The sequence below is a fragment of the Elgaria multicarinata genome, chromosome 3 (assembly GCF_023053635.1).
Source record: "Elgaria multicarinata webbii isolate HBS135686 ecotype San Diego chromosome 3, rElgMul1.1.pri, whole genome shotgun sequence".
NCBI classification, from domain to species: Eukaryota; Metazoa; Chordata; class Lepidosauria; order Squamata; family Anguidae; genus Elgaria; species Elgaria multicarinata.
This window is the reverse complement of record NC_086173.1, coordinates 97429252-97441790: the sequence shown is the minus strand read 5'-3', so window position 1 is coordinate 97441790 and position 12539 is coordinate 97429252. Positions and strand designations below refer to the sequence as shown.

The window sequence follows — 12539 nt, the reverse complement described above, 5'->3', positions numbered from 1 at the left end:
AGCAAAGCAAACACTCTCCAATCGATACAGCATAAAGCAAAGGTCTTTGGGTGGGAGTTAATCAGCAGTATGGGGATTGCAGCACCTGGACAAACACTGGACCGAACTGGAGAGTCTGGGAGGTAGAAATGGAAACGTTTAAGGGCACTCACAACATGTATTTCTTGGGTGTCCACAGCATCCTTCCACTAGATGCTTCTAATCAAGTAAGTGGCGCAAAAATGTTAATTGGGTTTAGGGAAAAGAACAGAAAGGGACTCCCTATACTCCCCTCACCCACCCCCCTCACTTGCCAAATATAATGGGCCTTTAGCTACCTAAGCTACCTGTCAAACTTGTAAAATCACTATAGTGTTTAGGCCCTTATTAGGCCAACACAAGGATCACAAAAATAAAAAATCTACAAACTTTCGAGATCTTTAGATCTCTTAATCAGGCAAGACGTTACAAAAAGCACGTTGGGGTGTGTGAGAATGGTTGGGTGGGGGGGGAGGCTGGCTTTTCTTATGGCCAACACAGGACTACCTTTGTTTTGGTTTTTTGTATGACCGGTCAGACATAATGGGCCTTTGTACAACAATGAGCAGTGGAATGAGGAGGACAGGTTAAGTCTAACAAGTTCACTCTGGCTGTGACTGTTTTGGATACAAATGATGGTGTTGCAATCAGAGAGCAAAGACTTCAGCCCTCTGTGCTCTTTCACCAAACAACATGGATGCTTTGTTTGCTGCAAAAACAATACCAGCCCCCAAAGGATCTTGCTCTCCACTGATTTCTGGGCTTTGTAATTCAGCCAGACATATATCAGGCATGCATAATATTTAGGATCATGTGATTAAGCCCATGCTCCTTCTGTTTACTCTGTTCTTGCCAAAGGTTTGATGCCCGCTGAAAGCAGCAAACCTTCTGATTATTTGTTGTTACTTCCTAGGGGTGATTCTTCATGATTTATACAATCTAGCTGGCTAGAATCACATTTATCAGCCTTCCCCAACCTGGTACTCTCCAGATATGTCAGTCAGCCTGTCTAGTAGGGGGGCATGCTGGGAATTGTAGTCTGACACATCTGGAGGGCAACCAGGTTGAGGAAGGCTGTCCTATATGTTTTGAGACTGGCAAGCCAAAGCTGTTTATAGTCTGACCCTGTGCAGGTTTTGTTCAGAAGTCAGGCTCACCTGGTTCAGTAGAACTTACTCCCTAGTAGTTACATATATGACTGTAGCTTTAGGCTGCAAACCTATGAACTTTTACCTGGGAGTAAGACCCATTGAACTCAGTGGGAATTACTTCAGAGTAGAAACATATATTTGCCTGTTGCATACTGTCTTATTCATGGAGCATGCAAAGGTGCAGGAGACTGTCTAGAGTAGGTAGGCTGGCAACGCACTTGAGGAACACCTTGAAGCACCCTGGTCCCTGAGGCTTATTATGGAGTAGGCATCTCTTATGGTCTGTCCTGCCCTGCATGGGACAGGTGTTTTAATTCCTGATGCATCTACTTGTTGCAAAATAGACATGTGCATTTATCACATGTGACAGTGCATGCACAGGGCATGTGCTGTTTTCTATGTGAAAGTGATATCCATGTAGGAAATCTACTATGTATGAACCAGTTCTTTTAGTTTTTTCCTATGACAGACTGGGCTCTGTCAGCCAGTGAATATTTATTTATTTTTAAATAATTTTTATGTTAATGTAACCAACAAGTGATCAGTCCCCTAACAATTGATGTCTAAGCAACTGTTATATAAAATTAGTTAATACAATTTTAGGGGGGAAATAATACAAAGAAGGAAAGAAAAGAAGAAGAAAAATAAAGGGAGGACAAAATGTACTTCCATGGAGCATGAATATATTAATAATCACACAAGCTGTGGGCCAAGATGCTCTGGCTTGGGTTCAAGCTCAGGCATAGTGCAAACTGTGTTGTGTCTTCTCATGAAGTCAGTGATAACTACTATCTCACCAGGGCTGGTCCAAGAGATTTTACTGCCTGAGGCAAGGAGAAGATGGCACTCCCTCCCATTCCATGTACAAATACCAAATGGACTGTTGAATCTTTCTTCAGCACTAGCAATGGGACAGCATCCTCCACCGCACCTGAAGGCATCGGCTAGCTTAGGGGGTGCAGGGGCAGGCCCACCATGCAAGGTGGGCCTGCCCCTTGCTGCTACCTCTCAGCATCTGCTGCCTGAGGTGACTGCTTCACACTGCCTAATAGAAAGCCCAGGCCCGTATCTCATGTACAAAGGCTGGTGCAGAAAAAATCCCAAGTTAACTAACAGAAATGTGTACTTTGTGAAGCAGACACATGAAAGCAGACACGTGAAAGTAAGTGTTTGCCATATTGAACAGTACAAAAAGAACTTGTAACCACCTTGTGCTACATTTAGAAACATGCATCTCCTCCATAAGTGTTCACCAGGAGATACCTATGTGCATGGGTATGAGATACATCTGCCCATAATCAGACAGGAGATTTACTCAAGAGTTGTCTCAGGACCCTACAGTCTGCCACTCACTCCACTTCCTTTGGAGTATCCAAACTTCCACACACCACTCCTAGTGGCTTGTCCCAAGTGATCTGTTTGTCTTTGTTTATTTAAAAAGATAGCTGCACCATTGTTAAAATGCAATTTTTGTATACACATACTTGAGAGTAAGGCCTGTTTCACAGTGGAGGAGGGATAATTGTGAGGTTTCCCACTTCCACAATCGTCCCTCATGGGCACACGCAAAGGAAGTTTCCCATGAGTAAAGGACATCCGTTGCAGGAGTATGTGAGCCCCATGATGGTGCTTCCGAAGGTATATCGGGAGAAGTGGGTGGAACTGGACAAATGGGTAAAGGGCACAGATTATTATTTTTTTAATAACTCATCTGAGATGCACACCAGCACGAATACACAGAAATGCTGGGGGGGGGGGATAGGTACTGTGTCAAAGATGCACTCCTGTGCATCAATATGGTTGTGTTTTAAAAAGAATACACATGGTCAGTGTCAAAACATGCCGATAGCCAATCAAAAATTGCCAAAAATGGCGGCCGCCCACTCCCACACACATCCGACACCGCAGACATGCCCTTGACAGCGGGTTGGCTGTTTGCCAAGCCAGGAGCTCACGCTGAACAGCAACAGCTTCGGGAAGGGGGAGGTACACCAGCTGTGGACTTCGGGATCATAGCAAGAGAGCAGAAAAAAAACATGGCAAAAGCAATAGGTGATATTCCTGAATAACTGAGGGGTCGTCCCTAGATCACTACAGGAGTAGGTGAGCATCATGTGCGGTGGTAGGGACGACCTCAATATTATTCTGGAATAAACGGCTGGTGTAGATTAGGCCTAAGTCTGATTGAATTCAGTGATACTTACTCCCTCGTAAATGTGCACGGGATCACTATGTTATACAAACAAAAGTTAAGTTTTAGAAAGAATTTGTAGTGGCAGACTGACAGACCTCTTTATTATTACTGAAAAACAAATTAAATTGTATTCTATAAAATCTGTTTCCTAGAAGGGTTGTATCCTTGTCTGCAGGCCACCTGCACACCTGGATCTCACAGGCTAGTTTTGCACTCTTGGTTCCCCCCCTTTATGTTTTTATAAACCAACATTCTTTGTTTAGCTCTTATCCAAAGTGTGAAGCAGTTCTATCCTGTTCTTTCATCCAACCCTTCAGCGATCATTATCTTTCTGCACCCAGGCTTAGAGGAGGCATATGCACAAAAGGTAGTTTTGTAGTATATTTGTTCATAGCTATATGGGAGTGTGAGAAAGGGGGAAAAAGAAAGAATGAAAGAGAAAAATTATGTACAGAACAAGAAGAGGACATATGCAAGAGAGGAAACAGCAATATGGAGGTTCAAAATAGGTGTGTATATTTAGAGGTTTTTTGTCGGTACTGTTATGCAATCTTCATTTTTCCAAGCCGTGAGACATTCCAGGGGCAGAGAATAAACATGGGAGACTCTGGTCTTTGTAATATTTGCTTTATTTACAAATATAGAAGTAGAGCCTAAGTGGTGACAAAGAGACACTCTTATGTAGCAGCAGATCCACCATCCACATCAGAACCTCCAAAAGAGAGAAACTCGGCTGCCTGTATGCAGGGAAAGCCCCACGGTGGCTGTGGATCTGTGCTGCATCGGTTAGGCGATGCAAGCACAGCTTCGCAGCCACCGTGGGGCTTTCCTGCGATGCTGCGATATGAAAACGTCAGGGATTTACCCCGACTTTTTCAAATGGAGCGATGTCAATATGGCACATCCGTTGTCAGATGTCGCTCCAAGGCCAATCCGGGGTCAATCCGGGGGTGGTGCCTGGTGGAAGGCGACCAGCGATTGGTTGCCTTCTACCAGGAAGAGGGCGGGGGCAGCTCTGGTTCTTGGATGGCCAGCCAGAAACCCTACACTCCCTCCTCCATGTCGGGATTAGTCGACACTGAGGAGGGAGAGGGAAAGGCAGTGCCAACCCAGCACCATGAAGGCAGCTCCCCTGTTACCAGTAGTGCTTCACCTTCAGCCATTTCTCGACTCACTCCCTCTGATTCCAAATTCCTGCTTCTCATACACACAATCTGCCAAGCACTCATTTCAGACCCCATCCCTGCAAGTGAATTGACCATTCCAGAAACATCCAGAGTGTCTGCTTCTTTTGCCCAGTCCCTAAATCCCACCGTGACAGTGGAATCCAATGCTTGTCTACTGAGAAATAAGTCTCACTGAGTTCAATGGGGCTTACTCCCAGATAAGATTACAGCCTAAATTACTGTAGGCAAGAATATAGTACTTATTCCATTGACAAGACAGAAAACTCAGAACTCTTATGTCTGGGAGTTTTGATCCTGGCAGGTTGTCAAGGCTCCACCCATAAAACTGACTAGTGGATGTGCCCCCTTTTAAACATTCAATCCAACAGTTAGTGTTGGGGAAGTGGGAACGCTATTTCCTTATCATTGCACTTCATGGAACATTAACATAATATAATAAACATCACATAACAAGAAGGCCATCTAAGCCATGCCCTATAATTATGTCAACAAGTCATTCTTAACAATTTGTTCTTAAGCATGGCCTGTTTTGCACATAACAACAACCTATGATTTAAGCAACCCAGAGTTCACAACCCAACAACAAACCATGGGCTCCCTTTGTGGGTTGTTCATGGTTAACAACCCATAGTCAACTCATCATTCCAGGTTAACATGGCAACCCACGATTCAACAACCCCTATGACCTGCTTCACATGTAATGTCAACCCATAGTTTAATTAACCCATAGGTTGTTGCCTTATCCAAGATTAACCTATGATTTGGCTGCTGGATTTTGCATGTGCAAGAGGTTAAAATGCCTCTCCTAAGCCTTAGTAAATGTCAACAAGAGTTTTAGGCTACAATATGCTGGTATATTTTTTGTATTTATCAGCCCCTGCCACCCCTGGAATTGAATTTGGCCCTTGGGCTGAAAGAGTTTCAATGCCTCCATAGGCCATGCTCCTGAGGCCCTCCACAGTTGGGCTAGCAGCCTCGCCTGAATCCATGAGGACCTCACTAACTGTGCCACAGCAAGGCAGTTTCCAGTTGGCTGGCTTCATGTTGAAGTAGTACACGAGAGGGTCAAGAGCGCTGTTGATGCTCGCAAGGGCCATGGCTGCACGCTGGGCTGAACAAGTGAAGTGCAGCAGCCGTGGAACTGACAAGACGCCAATCCGGCCAAGTGTGTGCAGTGTGTAGATGGTGTGGAAAGGTAAGAAGCAGAGGGTGAGCAGGCCGGTCACCATCAGGAGGGTGTAGAGAGAGTGCCTGCGCAAGGAAGATGCTTGGGCTGAACCATGGGCCAGGCTCATAATGCGCCGGGCAATCACAACGGAGCAGATGACAATGGTGAAGAAAGGTACAAAGAAGCCCAACGCGGAGGAGACCAGGACCACGGCTGCCAGTCCACCAGTCCAGACCTGAGCTGGAAAATTCTCCATGCAGGCTGTATTCCCATTTGGGAAGCGCCGGGTCACAGTGCTTCTGGAGAAGAAGATCAGCAGCCCAATCCCTACCAAGGACCAGATCGCCATGGAGAGCAGCACACGGTAGAGAGGCCACCTCAGGCGCAGGTAGCGGACAGGGTGGATGACAGCCAGGTAACGCTCCAGGCAGATGCAGGCCAGGAAAAGGGTGCAGCTGAACATGTTGGCTAGGAAGAGGGCATTGGTGGCCTTGCACAAGCCCTCGCCAAAGGGCCAGTCATTGCGCCGAGCGTGATACACAGCCTGCAGTGGCAGCGACAAGGCAAAGAGCAGGTCGATGACCATGAGATTGTAGATGAAGATCATGACAGGCGGGGCCTGGGCCCGGCTGGCCCAGCAGCTCCACAAGGCCACGCCGTTGGAAGCCAAGCTCAGGGCACAAACCAGGCTGTACGTGATTGGCAGGAGCAGGTGCTGGAACTGTGCCTCAGCCGCGCACTGTAAAGGGGCTGAACGGTTTGGGTGGGAGCTTGGTGTCTCCCCTGAAGCGTGTGTGCCATTTCCCCCCATCTGCAGAACAAAGAGCAAAGCTGCATGTCAGATTAACCCAGCGCATGGACTATTCTTAGAACCCTCTGGGACCTAGACTTGGGTCACAGAGGAACATAAGAACATAAGCAGAGCCCTGCTGGATCAGACGAAGGGTCCATCTAGTCCAGCACTCTGCTCACACAGTAGCCAACCAGCTGTCGGCCAGGGACCCACAAGAAGGACATGACGCAACAGCACCTTCCCACCCATGTTCCCCAGAAACTAGTGTATATAGGCTTATTGCCTCCAATACTGGAGGTTGCACTTAGCCATCAGGACTACTAGCCATTGATAGGAAAGAACGCGCCATCTGCAAGAGCAGGGTACAATTGTGCCCAGTGCGCAGCACCATGCTCCTGCTGGCCAGCATGGCTCCAAAGAAATTCACATTCCAAAGATTCAAATGATACATTTTATGGGTCCGTCAGCATCAATCGATGGGAGCTAGCTTTGGAATCGCATGGAGCTTTTTTTCAAGCAGAACCCCCTGGTCCAGTATCAGAGGAACCCTCTGATCCCTTTGGGGGCCTGTCTGCCCTTCTCCCTTCCCTCCCTGCTGTAGGCTTCCTCCTCCTCACGCAAAAGATATCCCACCCTCCCCCAAGTACCCTTGACAGAGCATTTCCTCTCTTCCTTGCCACACTTCCCGGCCAGACATTTCCCATGCCCCTAACTTCAGTCACCAAAAGGGATCCTTCCATCCTAAGTATACCCCAGGGAAACATTCATTGGCTGAAGGGGAATCTGCAGCATTTCTTAGCAGAGGATGAGCATCAGTCCGCCATCCTGCTGTTGCCTCTAACAAGGACGTGTTGAGTGGTTGCATGAGCTCAAAAATGCAAACAAACAAAAAACCAACCCGCATCCCTTTCTAGGTAGGACTGGGGGCTTTGCAGATTTCAGGATCCATTTGCGATGGATGCAGGGGCGTTTCCTTTGCTGGATGCTCTCCTTGCCCTGCCGCTGGCCAGCAGCCCTATCAACTTTTTCAACCCCTAATATGGCGAACCTGAGAAACCTGTGGCATCCATACCTTGTATGTCTCAATCGCAGAAAGACGTGCCTCCTCCTCTGCTAGTTCTGTGGGCTTGGGAGAGATGAAGTGGCGAGTGGGAATTACTTGGAAAGGCTGATATAGACACCCATATCAGCCTGTCCCTGTTTCCTGTTTTTGTCCTGCACTTGCGCACTTTTAGAATTCCATTTTATTTTTGGTGCTCGCTATGGTAAGTTTTGTGACTGCTGTGTATAGGATATTGTTTCCCCCATTGTCTAAGGGGCTGTCTAAACATACGGAAAGCCCCAGGGTGGGTGCACAGTGGCGCTGCATCAATTATATGATGAAGCAGCCCTTGCGCACCCACCCCAGGGCTTTCCAGTGAAGCTGCAGAGAAAAAAAGTTGGGGACTTACCCTTGACTTTTTTCTCTGGAGCGTGGCGAGTAGGGCACATCCACAGTCTATCCTCGCTCTGGAGCTGCGGCGGAGGCGTGGCTGGGTGGATGGTGACCCCTGATTGGTCGCCGTCCACCCAGGCAGGGGGTGGGCCCAGCAAGCCTAATGGTTGCCGGAAAAACTGCGCTGCCTCCCTTCATGAGGACTACTCACTGCCACCCCACACCAGTGATACTTGGCGCCATGAAGACAGCCCCTCAGACTCAGATTGGACTTTCAGGGCTGTTTACCTTTAATACTTATTTCCTCTTTCACCCTATCCTGTATTAAAAAGAACCAGATCTTGGTCAAGAGTTCACAACCAACCTCGTTTTGGCCCTTGTAATTGGAAATCACTGTCACTAAATCCTTTTGCCTTAAAAATAGCAACAACAGTTTAGTAGTCATAGTAGTAGCCACCATCTCATAATTGTAGTAGAGGTAGCAGTTTGGGAGGTTTGTTGGCCATCTAGTCTAACCCCCTTCTTCAGTATGGGAAATCCCATGCTAGAGCATGCTCAATTGATGGCAATCCAGCATCTGCTTGAAGTCCTTCAGCGAAACGAAGTTCACCAGTCCACTAGATCAGGGATGGACGGAAGATAGATTTCCAGATGTTTTGGACTTCAACTCCCAGAAGCTCCTGCTAGAATGGCCAATGGTCAGGAAAGCTTGGAGTTGAAGTCCAGAACATCTGGAGAACTACTTTCTGCCCACCCCACCCTAGATAATTTTTTATATTGTCACTACTCTTACTATCAAGATACTTCCATTAATGATGGTTAGGGTGGCTACATACAAATCACAAGAAGAAGAAGAAGAAGAAGAAGAAGAAGAAGAAGAAGAAGAAGAAGAAGAAGAAGAAGAAGAAGAAGAAGAAGAAGAAGAAATGTGTCACCAGAAAGGGTAAAAAAGAGGATTTGCATATGCTAATTTATGGGTAAAATCCAACATAAGACCTAAACAGAGTCGATACATTGCCATGAATGGGACTTAAGTTAGTCTTGATTAACTTAAGTCTCATTCATTGCAATGGATCTAATCTAAATAGGAATTATGATGGATTTTACCCTATATGTATAGATGCAAATTTAGAAATAATTTCTCAGATTTAAGTCGCAATACAGTATAGTGGAAGAGTGACCAGGTGACCAGGGGGCTGTCTTGACGGTGCCAAGTTGATGCTGTATTCCTCCCCAAACCCATACTTTCGCTCCTGTAGGGTTGTGCCAGATAATCCCCATGCCAAGGAGCAAGTGCGGGATTTATGGCGGTCATCCCCCCTCTCCCTTGTCCATCCCTGAGACTACAGTGAGGAAGAGGAGGAGGTGGCAGCAGCAGCAGCAGTTGGGGGAAGAGAATAATTTATTTTAGTTGTAGTAGTAGGACATGGTGACAGCTTGAGGGGAGAAAATAAACTCTTCTCACAGCAAGGCAACGTGGGGTGTTCCGGTGTCCGTTCCATTCACCAGCTGTCCCCCTGCCCTCTGCCTGAGCAGGCGGCGACCAGTTAGGGGTTGCCATCTGCTGGAAATGCCCCTGGAGTGGCTCCAGAGTGGCTCTCAAGTGAGGACAGATCAGAGAAAGACCCGGGTGCCCTCGCTCTGGCTGGCAAAGTCGGGGTAAGTCACCAACTTTTCTGCCACACATTTTCGGCTCTTTGCCCCGGGGTAGCTTCAAATCTGCAGTTATGTCATCTAACTGACACCGTGCAGATTCGGAGCCACCCCAGGGCAAAGACGACGTCAAGACAGCCCCGCTTTGCTCCATCTGCTGCCCAGATCCTGTGAATAAGACAGTCCTGTTAATGGGCAGCTTCAAGGCCCAGCTTTCGTTCTTTATCTTAAAACCTGACTTGGACTAAGCAACCCATCAACAGAGGACAACTTCAATATAGAGGACATTTCTCTGGCAATACTTCAAATAGAGAACCATCCTCTGTCAAAAAAAAGAAATGAGTGGGGACACATGGCCATGGTAGTGGTGATACTGGAGGAGGAAATTTGGCTCATGGACAAACATAAAGAATTTGAGCATCACAGTGATTTTCTTTCTGGGATCCAGGCTATAATACTGTCTGCCAGTCCTGCCACAAAACTGATAATTACTTGGGCATGTGACTTCTGGACTCAGCAGAGCCATGTGACAAGTGCTCTCACAAGCCTTCCCTGGAATTACCTCAGCTTCCCGGCAAAAGTATCACCAATTCTCAAAGTGTATCTTGCACCCTGGCATGTGACGACATGCACCCAGAGCATGGCCTATTGCCGTGAACCTCTTCCCTGGCTGAGCTAGATTTCCTCAGGCCCCCAGATCTGACTTGGGACCATCAACTTGGGACTCTCTTTTGGTTTCATGATGCTGAATAGTAGAGTCTGCAATGTTTTCTTTTTTTCTGCCAGGGCCTCTCTGTGCATTTCAGTCAGAACTGTGTAACAAGCAGAATTTCAGCAGGCAAAGTTTTCCCCGGGTGTAGATGCAGTGATGGGGAAAGCTTGTGATGCAGCTGCTAAAGGCACAAAAGCCCTGAATGGGAGATTTTTCTCCCCCCAGCATTGCCACCACTGATGGGGAAACTGCCACCTTCACTGGGCAATCCCACCTAAGGGGTTTCTTACTTTTAGCAAGTGGTTAAATTTCTGGGCCTCAGGAACTCTCTGCTACTAAGAGTTCCACAAGCTAACTCTTTCCCGCTGCCACCAATTCTTTTAGAATGCTTTAAAACCTCCTAGTAGTTTGGTATAAGAGGTTTAGGTGTGAGATTAGCACCAACACAAGAGGCAAGATGAACTATTTAAACAGTTAATTTATTATAGAGATATTTTGTATGTAAGGGATTGCTAATATTTACTTTGGGATTTTCAAAAGCCTGCTTAGAGACAAGAAGTCATTACGAGGCTTGTCTCTGGAGTCCTTGTTGCTACTACAAGCCTCTTAATGGCTTCTTTTACTTCAGGCTAAATTCCTTAAACTTCCACCCCAGCTAAATACACTCACAACCAAGTCCAGCTCTTGGGTACAGTCTTCCTCTGACTCCCAAAGCTCCTTCTCTTGTATTTCTGGCTGCTTGGACCATTGATCTGGGTTTTAATGTGTGCTTGCATTTAACTTCGGTCAAGATCTTAGAGAAGCCTCCTGGCATAATACAGCCACCTGCTCTCTACTCCTGTTTTTTACCAGCCACATATTCCACAGAGAAGGAATAGCTTAATATTCAGGCCGTAGCTATTCATTTCTCCTCAACTTTTTCCTAGTCCTTCTAAAATACCACACACGAACAGTCAGACCTTTTTCCTCTCTTTTCCAACTGCTCTTTTCCACCTAGCTAGAATCCCCCAGCCAATCAAAAGTGGATTTAGAATCATAGAATCATAGAATAGCAGAGTTGGAAGGGGCCTACAAGGCCATCTAGTCCAACCCCCTGCTCAATGCAGGAATCCACCCTAAAGCATCCCTGACAGATCCAGGCCCCATCTATAAATTTACCTGATCCAGGCCCAATCTATAAATATTCAAAGCGATTGTCTCCCTCCTCGCCCCTCACCTTCAGAATGTCACTAAGCAATTAGTACACAGCGAGGCCTCAGGCCTACTCAGATACATTATAGCCTCTCAGAGTCCACACAAGGTAAACATTACAGAACAATAACCATTAAATAGAGGTCATTTCTTCACACCCTGCTAATAGAAAAGTTGATAACCCTACATGATTTGTGTGCCTGTTTGCTCATGTGTACCATTTCCGTGCAAGATGGCCACTGCCAATGCCTACACCATTCTACTACTCAAACCTATTCCTTTGGCAGCAGCAACCATAAATTAAGAGCACGGACCTTTTAGGATAAGAAAATAATCCCATTTTTCTTTTTTTTTTCTTTTTTCCTTTATTGTTTTCATTTGTACATCACCCCTTGAGCACTCATTAAATAGAGGGGGTGATAAAAAAGTATACTAAATAAATAAATAATCCACAAAGATTTAAGTCCAACACAGAGAGTGTCATCAGATGGGTAGTTTTTCATATTTCCCTACCATTGCTATGGCCTCCTGCTGCTGTCCCACAATAGCAAACAGTCTCTTTACATGGGGAGAGAAAGAGCTTTATCACACCAGTGTTATACTGTGCAATCACTGTGAATTGCATGCAAAGGACTCAGAAGTTTTCCACCTTATAATCTGCTTTGATTGTGAAGTACTCCCATGCATCCTGCCTTAATTGTGCAATAAAGCAAAAAGATTTGCTGTATTTAGCCCCTACATTTTGAGCATATCTTCCGAGCCGCTGCTGGGGCATAGGAGCAGAATTTTCAAGAAATGCTTACATCTGCATAAGCTGTAAAGATAAAGACACCAAAATTGGCACAGTAATAGATATTAGGGAGCGCTTTAAGCATACCAAATTTGAACTGAATTGGGTCATCCGTTGATTTTTTATGATTTTTTACATTTCCCCCTTTAAACTCACTTTCTGGTATGCAAAGGATTGCTGTCGCCCGGTAGCAAAAACAACAACAACCATGAAAGCTTAGCGCTACAGGGATAATCCAAGGGAAGCA

General features: G+C 46.2%; 1 protein-coding gene across 1 annotated transcript; it reads right to left on the bottom strand.

The window, feature by feature from the left end:
- Nucleotides 1-5389: 5389 nt before the first annotated feature.
- Nucleotides 5390-6529, bottom strand: LOC134395406 (uracil nucleotide/cysteinyl leukotriene receptor-like). The gene has a single exon (XM_063121568.1). It carries the CDS (start codon nt 6527-6529, stop codon nt 5390-5392), a length of 1140 nt encoding a protein of 379 aa, XP_062977638.1.
- Nucleotides 6530-12539: the final 6010 nt, after the last annotated feature.